This window comes from Pelophylax lessonae (genome assembly GCF_965119305.1).
Source record: "Pelophylax lessonae genome assembly, chromosome: 1".
In the NCBI taxonomy this organism is placed as follows: Eukaryota; Metazoa; Chordata; class Amphibia; order Anura; family Ranidae; genus Pelophylax; species Pelophylax lessonae.
Window position 1 is genome coordinate 175949789 of NC_138768.1, and position 16244 is coordinate 175966032.

Sequence of the window (16244 nt, forward strand, 5' to 3'; positions counted from 1 at the left end):
CTGGCACTATACTAAAAGTGTAGCCCAAGCCAACGGAGACCCTTTTCGTGCGGGAGCCAGGAGGAAGCTTTTTTTTTTTTTTTTTTTTTTTGTGGGGTGCAGCTTTTTTGCTGCCCCCCTGCAAAGTGCCGCCCTAGACCTGGGCCTTCTTGGCCTAGGCCAAGATACAGCACTGTCTCAGGGACTGCACTTCAATTTACACTTTGTGAGGCCGGAAAACCAAAAACCGTTCTTTCTTAAATCTTAGTTATGAGATCAGCAGCAGGACAGCAGCTAATAAACTGAAATACGTCTGCCCTTATATTTTACAGAGCAGATGCAGTAACTGTGGGGGTGTTCGAGTTGCTTAGCAAAGTGTGCCACAGCTAATTTGGTATGCCTATAGATTTAACAAACTTCTTGCCTCCGCCATCTATAACTTATACATCAGTCTGTAATAAAACTACATGAAGGTTAGGTTAGACAGATTCAGAAGCCTATAATGAATATAATAATATTATTATTATTATTATTATTATTATTAAGTAGGAAAATAGTAAAGCTTTACCTCCATTCAACTTCCAAATCTTCACTCATACTTGAATCATCTTCTAAATTATTATTGCCATCTAAAATAAAAAATCCTGGTGGTAAATAATTGTTTCCAATTTCATTTTCTTCATCTGTGCTGCTCTCGATGTCCTCGTGATAGTGTAACCAAGGAATTTCACCATCTTCTAAAGAGGTTTGTTCCCTATGGCAAGAAAAAAAAAAAAAAAAAAAGTGTATTGCACAATGACAAGAATTGTAACATTACTGGATGTATCCATATGAAAAAAATACTGTATTTGTGTACGTAAAGTAAAAAGAACAACTTAATCTAGACAAACACACCAATTTTAAGCATCATTCACACTTGCCATTAAGGCTGTCATTGGATTCCTGCAGTTGGAACCACAGATGGCTGCGAACAGCTGCGACTTGGAAGCCCGTACAAAGCAATGAAAGGCAGACAGGAGTGGCAACTGTACATGCACATCCAGCGGTTGGTTACCTGTGGTTAGGAATTAAACAGTCTTAAGTATCTCTGTGTCCAGGGCGATCATCTGTCCCTAACTGTAGGGGACAGCCAAAGTGCAGATCGATGTGAACAGCTGCAGCGCCAGTCAGCCTATAATTGCTTGGTAAACACCATCCTGACCGAAACTATTCGCAACCAGTGATTCCAGCAGCAGGAATTTTCTGCCAACCCAATATGTAACTCTTAATCGGAAAAAAATAAATACTAGAAACATGAATTTTAATAGACCGTAAATATGAACAGGATTATAAAACCTTTGGGTTATACTGCACCCTACAGAAGTAGGACACTAGGCAGAATAAAAGTCTGGCAATACCTATGGGCAGTCCCAGGGGGTAAACTCCCTCTCTCTGTATAGGTACTTTGTTTTGTTACAAGCAGTGTCAGAAGAATTACAACTACAGAGGGGTGGGTACATCAGAGAAATGGATTTTACGGTAAGTCAAAAATCCCATTTTCCCTTTTGTTCATTGACGGACACAGCGCCCGATCTTCTTAACCATTGGGACTTCCCAAAGCAGGTAAACATGAACAGCGAAAAAGAAATTCCCAAGGCTAACTATAGCCAACCAGGTAAACAGGCGCTCAACCAAAACAACTGGACCTCACCTAAGAAAAAAAAAACAAAAAAAAACAAAAAAAAAAAAAAACACACCACACAATACACCTTTAAAGAGAAAAAGGTCCTCAAAACCGCAGCCTGCAAAATCTTGCGGCCAAAGAAAGCATCCACAGATGCAAACACATCCACATTATAGAAATTTGTGAAAGTGTGCACGGAAGACCAGGTGGCCGCCTTGCAAACTGACACCTGATGACGGAAGGCCCAGGAGTCACTGAGCGCCCGAGTAGAGTGTGCCTTGACAGGTAAAGTAGGACCCTGACCCTTGGAATAGGCCTGAATCACCGTTCATCTGATCCATATGGAAATGGTCGCAGAGGAAGCGAAAAAACCTTTCCGAGGCCCATTCGTAAGCACAAAATAGTCTGACTTCCTAAAAGACTCTGTACCTGCCAGGTACACCCTAATCGCCCGGACCACATTCAAGGCATGCAAAGCAATTTCCTTCAGATGTTTTGGCCCGGAGCACAGGGAAGGCAATGCAATGTCTTCATTCAAACGAAAATCAGGGACAACCTTTGGAAGGAACAATGGATAGGGACGAAGAACCAAGTAAGGTGAACAACAGGATAACGCTGCCAATTCCAACACCCTGCGCGCAGAAGTTATAGCCACCAAAAAGGCCACCTTCTGGGACAGCATAAGCAGGGGAATCTCCTGAAGAGTCTCAAAAGTAGGCTTCTGAAGGAAAATTGAGGTCCTAAGGTGGCAACTGAGACTGCACTGGAGGGGCCAAGTGCCTAACTCCCTGAAGAAAAGTACGCACCAGGGAGTGTGTGGCCAAGGGCTGTTGAAAGGCCGCTAAGGCAGACATGTCGGGATTATTGGGGTGATTGATTAATTAAATAGGTAAAAAAAAAATGGGATTTAAAAAGCCATGTATATTCCATATTATGCATATACGATTCTTAATGGTGCAGTTTCCATCTTGTTTTTAAGGTGAAGGAGAGTTCATATGTACTTGTTAAACAAAATGTCTCTTACAAGTTTACAAGAGAGGATAGAGTTTCAACAGAGGTCTTTGTATTTCTTTTAAGATTGTAAATAAGATTTACGTAGACACCTCTTTAGATAAGACATAATGGTAGTGCCACTCTGTCTGTAAATTATTTAACAATGGACAATACCCCAGTGTACTCTAGCAGACATTTAAAGATGAACTATATAAGTTTTTATAGATACATTATTATATGTGAGAAGATATTAACCATAATTATGTCATTATATTATGTAAGGCATATACATATATTTTTGGGAATGTTATATCCCATTTTGGGTTTATATTCTTACAGTAGTAATCTTACTTAGAATACATTATTATTAAGTGTAAGAACATATGCATCTCGTCACTAATTACCTCATTTTAGAGAAGTTTGTGTTTAAGTGTTCAAGGTGTTGTAAATTCTACAAACCAGACGAGATGTCTGACAGCCTATGGCATGATCAAATAAGTAATGGCTTTTCACTAGCCAACAGGTCAATAAGGTCACTTTTAATAGTAGGCCATTGTATGTTGTGACGTATGTTAAAACAAAATTTAATGAACAATGTGATACTGCCCTCTATAGACGAAATACCAAATGCAGTTTTGGGATATTTTAGAGATATTCCCATATAGAAATATTATATTGTATTAAAAATATAATTATTGAAATGGCATTACTTGCCAAGGTGAATGATGGAGATACAGATGGACATTTATGTATGTACTGGGAGTATGGACAAAGTTGTATGTTGTGCTTTTATGATTACTCTTAAATACAGAGAAATCATCCTTTAATTTTATTATCAAACATGGGTTAATTATCAGGAGAGGTGTGTCTATGATCTCACCAGTTAAGGTATAGAATATCCCGACCAATGGGGATAAGGTTTCATCCCTCTGGGTTTAACTTATGGTAATTTTTATAGCCCTTTGTTCATACCATATAAAAGAACAGCCCAGATATGAGAGAGGACACACATTACATTACACTACTGACAACACACCTTACACTTACATCACACACGCTACTACGTCCATCTATAGACTCATCCAGACATACTCCATCATTCATCTGAAACTTTGAGGGACGCCAAAACGAAACTCCTCCCTCACTCACCACCATCTTAAGAAAGGCACCCATCTTAGGACTCTGGTAATGACCATTTGAAGCTAGCGGCCATCTTAAGTGTGGTAAATATGCCTTGCTGTATTTGATTTTATTCAATATTGTTTATTCCTTCCTTATATGTTTTATATTGCATATTTAAGGGTAATAAGATTACAATCCCAGCCGTATAAACCATGGTAGATTTTTCTCTAAAAAGCTGATTTTTGTTTTTATACATTTTTATTAATATCAGATTCAGTGCATTATTTGCAATTTTAAGTCTTCCGTTTTGCATGGCTTATTCTCACTCATCTGCAGTGAAGTGACTTTCGGCTATGCATTGCGCAGACAATTGTGGTCTGTTCATATGGTCTGTTTATATGGTTTATACTATACCTGGAAAAATGGTAATCTTGCTTTCGTTTGACTTTCACTTTAGTTCAATAATGAAAGTGAAACTGAAACAAACATCACATTGCATTGATTGTTTGAAGTTAGTATTTTATGTAAGAGTTATCTTTTTGTGTCACTTCCTGTTTGATCATATATTGTGATTACATGTCTTGAGAATAAATATTTTATATATATTCCATACTGTAGACTGTACTCACTAAGATCGGTATATGCTTTTAAAAAGAAATGAATCAATTAAAAAGAATTCACAACATATTGATTTGTGGCAATAGGTGAAGATTCTCCTTTCACATAGTTCTTTGCTTATTAACCATAAATAGACACTGTTATATTCAGAGCAGTATAAATTTCTGACATAATAAAGTACGAGCGCGATATTTATTATTAAATATTCTTACAGACACCTGACTCTTGATCGTACTCAAGGCCAGTTGAAGAAAGGCCAAGATCCGAGCCACCAAGAAAGAGCGAGGATGAACCCCAAGGAGATTCAAACCATGCAATGAACGTCTTCCACATACGATGGTAGATCTTCTTAGAAGTAGATTTCCTAGCTTTTAACGACTCTGGAATCTTCGACGCAGACAAATCCCTATCCATCAGCACCTGCCGTTCAAAGCCAGCAACTGTAAAGCAGGATGGAAGATTGGTCCATGGGACAGCAGATCCTGCTTGAGACAGCAGATCCTCCTTGAGAGGAAGCCTCTAAGGAACATCAGCAACCAGCTGCACCAGATCGGTGTACCAAGCCTGGCGAGGCCTGTCCGGAGCCACCAAGATGACCAAAATCCCTTCTGCCTCGATCCTGAGTAGAAGTCTTCACAGGAGCTTGAGAGGAAGGAAGGCGTAAATCAGACGATACTTTCCCCACTGGGCCACCAGCACGTCTGCGGCTTCCGCCAGAGGATCCCGTGACCGAGCCACAAGCCCCTTCACCTTTCTGTTGAGCCGAGACATCAACAGATCCACCTGAGGGACGTCCCACTGGAGAGACAGCTGATGAAACACCTCCGGATGAAGGGACCACTCCCCTTGGTCTAATGCCTGCCGACAGATCAGCCTGCCAGTTTTCCAACCCAGGAATGTGTACATGGCGGAGGACTGGAAGGACCTGTTCTGCCCACCTTAGAATGACCACTACCTCCAGAGCCGCCAGGACACTTCTTGTGCCCCCGGTGATTGACATAAGCCATGGCCTTGGCATTGTCTGATTGAATGCGCACTGGACATCCCAGAAGATGATCCGTCCAATGGTCCAGACAGTCTGATTGCTAGGAGTTCCAAGACATTCCAAGACATTAAATCGGTAGTCTTGACTCCTCCAGAGTACCTGAGCAGAATTTCTGCCGAGTACGCCTCCCCAGCCGGACAGGCTGGCATCCTTGGTGACCACTGTCCAATAATAGGGTAAGAAGGATTTGCCCAGCATATTAGGGAGTCCTTTGATCCCTGGCTCAGCCGGATCCGATTGTCCAGAGACTGCAGAGTCTTGTCCCATATGACCCGAATCTCCCTTTACAGGGACCTCGTATAGAACTGTGCAAACGGAACCGCCCCGAAGTTAGACACCATCAGGCACAGCACCCGCATGCAAGTCCAGGGGGATGACCAACTGCTGGACAGCAGGAGATGAATTGCAGCCTGCAATTTCTGGAGTTTGTGGGCGGAACTAGAGCAGACTTCTGAAAATTCAGAATCCATCCGAACTCCCTCAGAGTTCGTATGGTGATTTCCAGATTTTCCACCAGAGAAGTAGGAGACTCCGCTCACAGAAGGAGGTCGTCCCAATTAGCCCAGTACTGCGATCCCCTGTTGGTGTAACAATGCTAACACCAGGGCTAACCCTTTTGTGAAGACCCTAGGAGCAGAGGTGAGACCAAAGGGTAATGCCACAAACTGATCATGCTCCTCTCCCACGGCAAAGCAGAGGAAGCGCTGGTGACCGGCACATATTGGAATGTGAAGGTAAGCATCCTTGATGTCGATAGAGGCAAGAAAAATCCCCCTGATGCAGGGATGCTACCACCGTTCAAATGGACTCCATCCTGAACTTCTGCACCCACATAAAGCAGTTCAGCACTTTGAGGTCCAGGATTGGATGCACCTTGCCTTCCTTCCTGGGAAAGAAAAAAAATATAGCAGTGCACTTCTGGTGCCTACAGCCTCATAGCTGTACATCTGCAAGGTAAATCTAAGGCATTGTACTTGTGACTGTTCGTTGCATGAGTTTTTTGTAATGCCACTACTGTACCAATGACTGTTCTTACTAGTTGGAGAAAAAAATGCAGTGCATGCATCTCCCTGTTTCTGCTTCATTCCACCATTCTGTGTTTATTACATTTGATAGTGACCAGATAAATACAAATCTGTAACTTCATATACAAATACATACACACACATTTTACAACTGATAAAATGGTACACACACACACACACACACTTTTCAAATCTGCTCAAGGTGAAATCAATTCAGCATAATTAATCTTTTCATACAGCTGAAGACTTCCAGGCCCTTATTAACTTCCTCACATCCGCGCTACAGCCTATATACGGCTGCAGCGCGGACTTGAATTTTCGGGAGGCCGTTTTTAAACGGCCTCCCAGAAAGACTCTCCCCGCGCGCTCCCGCAAGCGCGCATCGGGGAGAATCTGTGTCGGCCGTGTCCCTTGGATCACCCAATCACAGCGGCCATTCACCACGTGATCAAGCCGTCCAATGAGAGATGATCTCATATGTAAACATATGAGATCATCTCTCATCGCCGGCGCTCCTTCCTCACACAGAGCCTGCGTGTGAGGAAGGAGGGGGAGCCGTCAGCCGCCGGGGACACACAGCAGTGTAATCAGGGCACTGATCACCAGTGCCCTGATTACTAAAGGTAAAAAAACATACACACATTGCCCCCCATCAGTGCCCGCCTCAGTGCCCCCCATCAATGCCCACAATCAGTGCCCATAGTGCTGCCAGTCAGTGCCTGCTCATCTAGGCACTGATGAGCACTGACTGGCAGCACTATGGGCACTTTTTTTTTTCCAAACTTTTCTGTCTTTATTCTTTTTTTTTGTAAAAAATAAACCCAGAGATGATTACATACCACCAAAAGAAAGCTCTATTTGTGTGAAAAAAATGATAAAAATTTCATATGGGTACAGTGTAGCATGACCGCGCAATTGTCAGTCAAAGTGTGATAGCACTGAAAGCTGAAAATTGGCCTGGATGGGAAGGGTGTTTAAGTGCACAGTAGGCAAGTGGTTAAAGTCCAACTCCAGACAATGCTAGTTTTAAGTTTTATTTTAAATTTTCAACCACTTAAGCTATGCTGAGCATTTCTGATATTTGCGATAGGAAGCCGCGCACTTCTGGCTTCCTGCTGCGTACGATTGGCACGAATAGTGATTTTATACCTCCACCCCCTTTCTCTGTTGTGCCATTCACAAAGCACACATATGATATTGGGGCATCAATGCACAACAGAGGGAAGAGGTGGAGACACAACACTGGAAGCGGTAAAAAAATATATAAAACGTACTGCTCACAACCAGGTATACAATTTTGTACATCTGGCAGCAATGCCCGCTCACCTACAAACTATGGTCTAGAGTATATCTGCTTATTGCTGTAAATCTTCAACCTTTAGTTAAAGTATCTCTTCTTAATATGAAAAGAAAAAAAAAAAAAAGAAAAAGCACACTACACACAAAAAACAGCTACTTTGAGGCAAATCTAAACTTTTGATTTCAATTCCATGAAGCAAAGCATCCCTAAAGCATGGACATCTCTCCATGCCTTAAATTTTTTGAGGTGAAATCCTGTATTACATGGACTCGCTCACATTTGCAAAAAAAAAAAAAAAAAAATATTTATATATATATATATATATATATATATATATATATATATATATATATATATATATATATATATATATATATATATATATATATAAGCTTTACAGCTTCCTTGGTACAAAAATATGAATTACGCTATTCTGTAAAATTGTGCTTACCTTTCAAGCTGCCCTCTATGTCCTGCCTAGATGGCAGAATGTGCTGACAAGGATGTGCGGCCCCAGCACCCTATGAACGAGTACTCAGCTTTGTTCCCTACCCACACATCAGCATTCCCGTCTCTAGCCCCAGCTTAACTCAACATTCTGCGAAGTAAAAACTGTATGCAACCATTTTGTACAACTTTATGTCCCCATCTATATTGTGTCCTGGTGGTATGTATCACAGCTTTTTCCTTTAAATTCACTTAAGAAATTTTACCAATGCTTTGTATATAGGGCAAAATTACACCCCTTAAGTAATTGTTTTCAGCAGTAGGCACAGGAAAGTTGTTTTTTTTCTCCATTTGTTGTAAAAGTTTTAAAGCAAGCTTGATCCTTTAACTACTTGCCTACTTGGCACTTTTACCTCCTTCCTGCCCAGGCCAATTTTCAGCTCTGTCACACTTTGAATGAGCAGTCATGTAACGCTGTACCCAAATTAAAATGTTTATCTTTTTTTTTTTTTTTTTCTCACACAAATAGAGCTTTCTTTTGGTGGTATTTAATCACCACTGGGTTTTCTATTTGTTGCTAAACAAATGAAATAAAAAAAAACATTTTTCATAGTTTGTTATAAAATTTTGCAAATAGGTAATTTTTCTCCTTCACTAATGTACGCTGATGGGACTGCCCGATGAGTGCTGATGAGGCTGCACTGAGGAGGTACCGATTGGCAGCACTGATAATCAGGACTCTGATAATCAGTACACATGTCCTCCAACACAAGCAGATTACTGGCTCTCCGTGTGAGCGCGAGGAGAGAAAAGCAGATAACTGGCTTGTGTTTACATCATGTGATCAGCTGACCATGTGGTAAAGGGCCGCTGTGATTGGTCCTCTACCCGGATCTGTGATCAGCCGAGTCCAAAAAAAATAAATAAATACATTTCGGTGATCGTAGGGGGCGCGCAAGCAGCGCGATCACGGGAGGACATCCATGGATGCCCTTCTGGCATTGGAAGCCCGGCTGCAGCGATCTTTCGGTTACAGCGTGGGCGGCAATCAGTTAAGTAGAACTTAACTCTCCCAATTAACATTGATTTTTTTTTAATCCTTATGCTGCTAGTATAGGATAGGATAGGATAGGATAGGAAAGTATATCAGATTTACTTGGTTTCTTGAAAGAAATGGATTGGACAGGCAAGGACTTTAAAGGCACCAGAATTGGTTTAAAAATAACAATTGTATTATTAAATGATTAAAAACCATCAAAACATGAAACATAAATTGATCAAAATATGGATACATTAGATGATATGTAGTATACAGAATAAACAGTTGTACAGTTTTCTTTATAAATTTTTGAAAAATACATCACATCAAGGGGATCTCATGAAGGGTGACAGGAGATGAAGCTGCCGTCCATCAAGATCAATTGATGTGATGTTGTATTCAAAAGATCAGTAGATTATACAATCATAATGCTCGACATGTTTCACTAAAATAGCTTCATCGGGAGCCAATAATAACATTCTGTATAGTACTGTAATTTTGTAGAGGGGCTTATTGCCAACAGCATAGAACTAACGAGGAAGGTGGCATGAACGTATGCAGGAGCAAAACAAAAAAAGCAAGAAATGTAGAACTTTATCCTTGTAGAGGATTGCATTTTGGGTTGATTAAATACAGATCAAAACCATCCGGCCAAGGATGGGGTAATGAAAAAGCATAGATAAACATACAGCGTCTATGTCTGTATGAACGCTGGGGGGCGCTACAATTGCTCCTGCAGTGGTCACACACCCTCCCCGGATGGGGAACCGCCGCCATGAAAAAGAAAAATCGCAGAGGTGATCAAATACCATCAAACGAAAGCTCTATTTGTGGGGAAAAAAAAAAAAAAGGACAATTTATTTAGGTACAGCGTCACACGACTGCGCAATTGTCTGTTAAATTAACGCAGTGCCGAATTTAAAAAAAAATGGCCTGGCCATTAAGGGGGGAAATCTTTCCAGTCCAGAACTGGTTAAAATGAATTAAAAAATAGTTTTTGGTTTGTAGTACTCAGATGCAGTGAAGATCCGCTGTAACTCATTTGTGAAGCAAAGTGATGGAGCAATGAACCACATGTGAAATACCGTTCTTGGAGAAATACCTGCCTGCCTATGATTGTTGCCAAATAAAATAATAGGTCAAAATCTACTGTACCACAGTATGGTTTAAGTAGGAAGTGATGATTTAGGACATTACTAAGTTATGAGGCCATTTTGAAACCAATAAATAAATTTGCAGAATCACATCAATGCAATAAGAGTACCTCTACTACAGGAACATTCAGCAATAATGACCCGGGACTAAAACATTCTCTCAAAAGATTATTTACTCATTCAAAAACAAATATCCTTTTCAGTAGAGCTACTAAGCAATCAGTCAAACCCACCTAGATAGTCAAGTTAATAACTTTTCCTTTACAACAATAATAAAAGAAACATAATCAGTCATATTACTCATACAGGAAATTTCAGTGCACCTTAGCAAATCTCAATAAAAGCACATTTCCAAATGCATCTCTCTTTAAAATTCAAAGTTATCTTAATTTATTGTACCTCCATTTTCCTCTCATTTTGAATGTAAATGTTTGTTTCCTAGTTTGGGAGGGGGAAAGCCATGTTACCCCACTCAGATATAAAAAGAGGCATTCTGTTAAAAGGCCGGGCCATCTCACCAACCCTCCAAATAAATCTTACATACACCCAGCTACTGGATCTACCCAAAAATGTATGAGGTCACATGCAGGTTGACTTTTCTGTAAGTCACTGCATAAAATGAACATCTGACCAGCAGCTGCGATCAGTTTATGCACTTCCTATTTTTCTTTCAGAAATCTTGGTATTCCTTCTCTTTAGGGCAAATTGCCCCCTAGTTAGACTCTGGGATGCTAGGGGGATGTCTCATCGTCGCTTCATTTGCCTCTCTTTCTGCCTCGAACTCAATAGTTTTTCTTCTCCCAAGCAGGCTCACAATGTTAAAAACAAGCTTTGTTCTGTACTCCATTACAATTGCACAGCACTCTCTTTGTTCAGAAAACTACCCACATAGAACATCCAGCCAAGAATAGTGCACTGGGGCAAAAAAACAATAAAAAGTCTGAAAAACGCTGGTGCACCTAATCGCATTTACAAACCACAACTGCAGGAAATGTTTCAACTTTTTAGAGTGCAGATTACTGGAATTTAGCTGCTCTTAGATACAAATGTCTGTGTGAATGTAGCCTAAAAAGCAGGCCTGTACAAGTATGTATTCATGCTGGTGAAGGCATAAGTCTACGTTCACATCTTTTGGGGCACATATGCATGGCACAGCAGCGCATTCATTTGAATAGGCAGCTTTACCTGTGCGAAAGAAAGTCTCCGACCCTTTCTTAACCACTTCTGGACTGGAAGGAATTGCCCCCTTAATGACCAGGCCCTTTTTTGCGATTCGGCAATGCGTTACCTTAACAATTGCACGGTTATGCGACGCTGTACTGAAAATGTATTTTTTTTCCACAAAAAGAGCTTTCTTTTGGTGGTTTTTGATTACCTGTGCGATTTTTATTTTTTGCGCTATAAAAAAAAAAAAAAAAACACTATTCTGAAAAAATGGATTTTTGTAAGAACTTACCGTAAAATACTTTTCTCTGAAGTCCATTGCCAGCTCTTATGCTTCTTAACCATTGGGTTATGCACCATCTACAGTAGTGAATGAAATTCACTGACATGCCTACAGGGGCTGTCCCTTCCAGCATAACCCCCCACACACAATCTGCCACAAGCCAGTTCTGACACAATCCATCCCCAAAACAGAGGGGCGGGTGCTGCGTCTGTCAATGGACTTCAGACAAAAGGATTTTACGGTAAGTTCTTACAAAAATCCAGTTCTCTCATTGACAGACGCAGCTCTTATGCTTCTTAACCATTGGGACGTCCCAAAGCAGTGTAAGGCATAAGGGGTGGGAAGAACGCAACCAAAAAACAGTTAACGTATTTCCAAAAAGGCTAAAACGTGGCCAACTGGGTAACAAGCTCAACCAGGAACAATAGGAGCTTACCCAAAAACAAAAAATTAACCCCTGAAAGAGGAAAAAAAAAAATGCCAATAAATCTACCATGTAGAATTTCGTAAAACGTATGCACGGACGACCAGGTCGCCACCTTACACATACTTGAGTAACAGGCCTGACGGTGAAAAGCCCAAGAGGCACTTAGCGCCCTAGTAGAAAGCACTTTTACAGGGAAAGGAGGAACCTGACCCATCAATGAATAAGCCTGACCGTCTGCCTAATCCATCTGGATATATTATTATTATTATACAGGATTTAAATAGCGCCAACAGTTTGCGCAGCGCTTAACAAAATGAAAGCAGACATTACAGTTACACTACAATTTGGACCAAAAGGAATCAGAAGGCCCTGCTCGTTAGAGCTTACAATCTAAAAGTCGCAGCAGATGCAGCCAAACCCTTACAAGATCCCTCAGTAAGGACAAGAAGAGAATCCGATTTTCTGAAAATGACTCCCATGACCGACAGGTAAACCCTGATCGCCCGAACCACATCCAGATAGTGTAATGAAAGTTCCTAGGGATGTGTCGGCTGGAGGACAGAGTGAAGGCAAAACAATCTCTTCATTCAAATGGAAATCAGACACCACCTTAGGAAGAAAAGACGGATTAGGTCTGAGACCCACTTTATTTCTGTGGACGACCAAATAGGGTGAACGAAAAGGAAAGTGCCGCCAATTCAGACACTCTGGGTGCAGAAGTAATAGCTACCAAAATAGCAACCTTCTGAGAGAACAAAAGCAGAGAAATGTCTCTAATATGTCTGTCTGTCTGGCTAAGGACCGTGGATCCTTGTTCCAATTGACAAGAATTTTTCTGCAGAGGCCTGGATTGAAACTGAGCGAATGGGACCGCCTCGAAAGTCGACACCATCAGACCCAAGGCTCTCATGCATGTCCGTAGAGGAGAGATTGTTGTCCCTCAGCAAGCGGAGTTCTCCCTGCAACTTCTGAAGTTTGTCCGCGGGAAGAAAGACCCTTGCCAAGGAGTAGTCCAGAGTAAGTCCTAGGTAATCCAGACGCACTGACAGGGTCAGTGCAGATTTCTTGAAGTTGATGGTCCACCTGAACTCCTGAAGGGTCTGAACCGTGAATTCCAGGTCACCCAACAAGGCTGGTTGAGAGTGCGCTCTCAGCAGAAGATCGTCCAGGTATCCCAAGATCGTGATCCCTCGTTTGCGCAGCAACGCCAACACTGGGGCCAAAACCTTGGTGAAGACTCTGGGAGCGGAGGCGAGACCAAAGGGAAATGCCACAAATTGAAAGTGCTCCGCTTGGGACAATCCTTGGGACAAGGAAACACCTGAACCGATTTCTGGACTTTGCGGGAGCCAAAAAACTACCTGCGTTCCTGACTGTGTGGGCTCATCAGTCAATTTTAAAGTTTCCCGCACTGAAAAAAAATCAGTGCTTCCACCATAGCTCGTTCCCGTGCTGCAGCTGAGGAGGCCATATCCACCTCGCCATCCAACAGCGAGGACAGGGATCCCTCAGGGGGGGTTGTCTGTGGTGACCATATCAGACTGAATCAGAGGACAGAGAAAGCAGAGGCCGTTTTTTGCTAGTGACTTGTTCCATTACAAAGTCCACCTTTGATGCCAAAATTTTCCAAAGCTGAAGACAGACATCATGGACTGCGAACCAGATGCACAGGTAGGCGTACTGAGGGGATCAGAAGGAGAATTAACCGCTTGGAACTCCATTGCAATGTTTCAGTAAAAATATGCACTTTCCCTTTAAATCACGATCGCGGTCCACGCCGACCGTAATACAACCAGAGTTACCCTTAAGCTAATGGCAGGTAGCAGAGTGTGCAGGGAATGCCCGAAAGGCCCCTTAATACTGTACCACCAGCAGCGTCTGCAGCATGGAGAGCTGAGTACAGGAAGTGTCTCACAGGAAATTGCATCAATCACAAGAGGCCGAACTGCCTGTGTAGCTCCAGACTAAACAAAAATGGTGCCAATGCAAAAGTATAGGAAGCCCAGGGAAGATGGCTGCTGCATCTCACACAGGGAGCTGATGCCCACACTTAAGATGGTGGCCGAAAACACAGCCATGCGGTCAGGATCCAGACATGAGGCCACACCAGGGATCTACCAAAAAGACCCCACAGGATAAAGGTAACATTGCACACCCCCCGCCCCAGGGTGACAGGCGCCAACATACAGCGCCCCCAGAACGGGAGCAAGGAGGGCAGGAGCAGAATCCTGATAGGCCAGGGGGGATCTTTTAGGAAGCAGGTGTCCTACTGTCCCCAGGAGTGGGCCCACACCCCCCCCCCCCCACCCCCGAGGCCGCTAGGGACATGGGGGCTCAGTTTACCCACCATACCATGGACCAGGTGGACTCTGCTCCGAATAGACACCCTGCCACCCTGGGTGGGAGTGCTGCCAGCTGAGGGGTACGCTGCGACTCAGGGCGTTTCAGGTTGATGCGTCCCGGCGAGACATCCACTCGCAGGCTTGTCCCCATCCACAGGGACACTGCCGTGGCGAGGCCTAGTGCGTGACTATAACCTGCTCATGCTTGTAGGCCAGACTGGGAGACCGTAAGGATCTATACTATCCAGTTTGAAACCTCAGTCGGCTGTCGCTTTTAGTTCACCAGGAGGATCTTCCTGACACTAGCTAGCGATTGGGAGTAAAGAAAAACACACAGAAATATTCTTAAAAGAATAAAAAACTGAGACCGAAGTCCCAGAAGGAAACCTAGGTCCTACTCCTTCACTAGGCAGCAAGAAACTGGCTTGTGGCAGAGTGTGTGGGTGTTATGCTGGAAGGGACAGCCCCTGTAGCCGTGTAAGTACATTTTTTTCACTACCAAGTACTACTGTAGATGGCGCATAACCCAATGGTTAAGAAGCATAAGCGCCGCGTCTGTCAATGGACGATAGAGAAAAAATATTTTCCACATTCTGCTATATAACATTCCCCAAAAAAAAAAACGCAATAAGCATATTTTGATTGGTTTGCGCAAAAGTTATCGCGTCTACAAACAAGAGGAATGATTTGTCATTTTTAATTTTTTATTTTTACTAGGAATGGCGGCGATCTGCGATTTTTAGCTGGATGCCGTCATTACGGCGGACAGATCGGACCCCTGACATTTTTGACACTTTTGAGGGGACCAGTGTCATTACTACAGTAATCCGTGCTAAAAAAAAAATGGATTTTTGACTTACCGTAAAATCCTTTTCCCTTAAGTTCAATGACGGACGCAGTTCTCTCTGATCCCGATCAGTAGGGTTATACTGCCCCCTACAGGAGTAGGACACTAAGCAGAAAAAAGTTCTGGCTATGCCTATGGGGCCAAGTGGTACTTCGTCTGGATCTGTCCATCCCTCCGACGGTGGTTCCTGGTGTTTACTTGCATTGTATTCCCATCTTATGTCCTGAGCCCTCACATTCTACGGAATGTGCATTGCTTACTCTTTTTGGAGTGCAGGCACTCAAGGTATACTTGGCGACTACCTAGTTTTTTTCGTAAGTCAAGCTCGCTCTCTGTACTTATGGATGGCCAGTGAACGGGACTGCCCGCGTCTGCTGCATCTATTCCCGGATGGATCGGACAGACGGTGGTGCAGGTTTATTCAATTAAGCGTCAGGTCCTACCTTTCCCTGTTTCAGGGCGTTCTACTGGGGCGTCTAGTGCTTCCTGGGCTTTTCGCCTTGTAGGCATCTGTGCTCCAGGTTGCAAGACGGCTACCTGGTAGTCTATTCACACCTTTGCCACGTTTTATAAGGTGGATGTGCTTGCATCTGCAGATGCCTCTTCTGGCGGCAAAGTTTTTTTTTTTTTTTTTTTTGCTGGCTGCTGTCTGGAGGGCTTTTGGCCTTCCTTGAGGGTGTTTACTGTTTGTTTCATGTGGGTCTCCTCTTTTGTTCTGCTGAGTCCTATGTTGCCTGGTTGGCTATGTTTAGCCCTGGGGAGTTGTTCTTTTCTGCTGTTCCCACCCCTCATTTTA

The 16244-nt window shown here is 42.7% G+C and overlaps 1 protein-coding gene across 1 annotated transcript in view; it reads right to left on the reverse strand.

The window, feature by feature from the left end:
* Window positions 1-16244, reverse strand: part of PJA2 (praja ring finger ubiquitin ligase 2) — a 94798-nt gene that overhangs the window by 24347 nt on the left and 54207 nt on the right. Inside the window, exon 5 of the mRNA XM_082243445.1 lies at window positions 548-733. Within this exon, the coding sequence (XP_082099571.1) occupies window positions 548-733 (186 nt within the window). The remainder of the gene's footprint in view (window positions 1-547; window positions 734-16244) is intronic.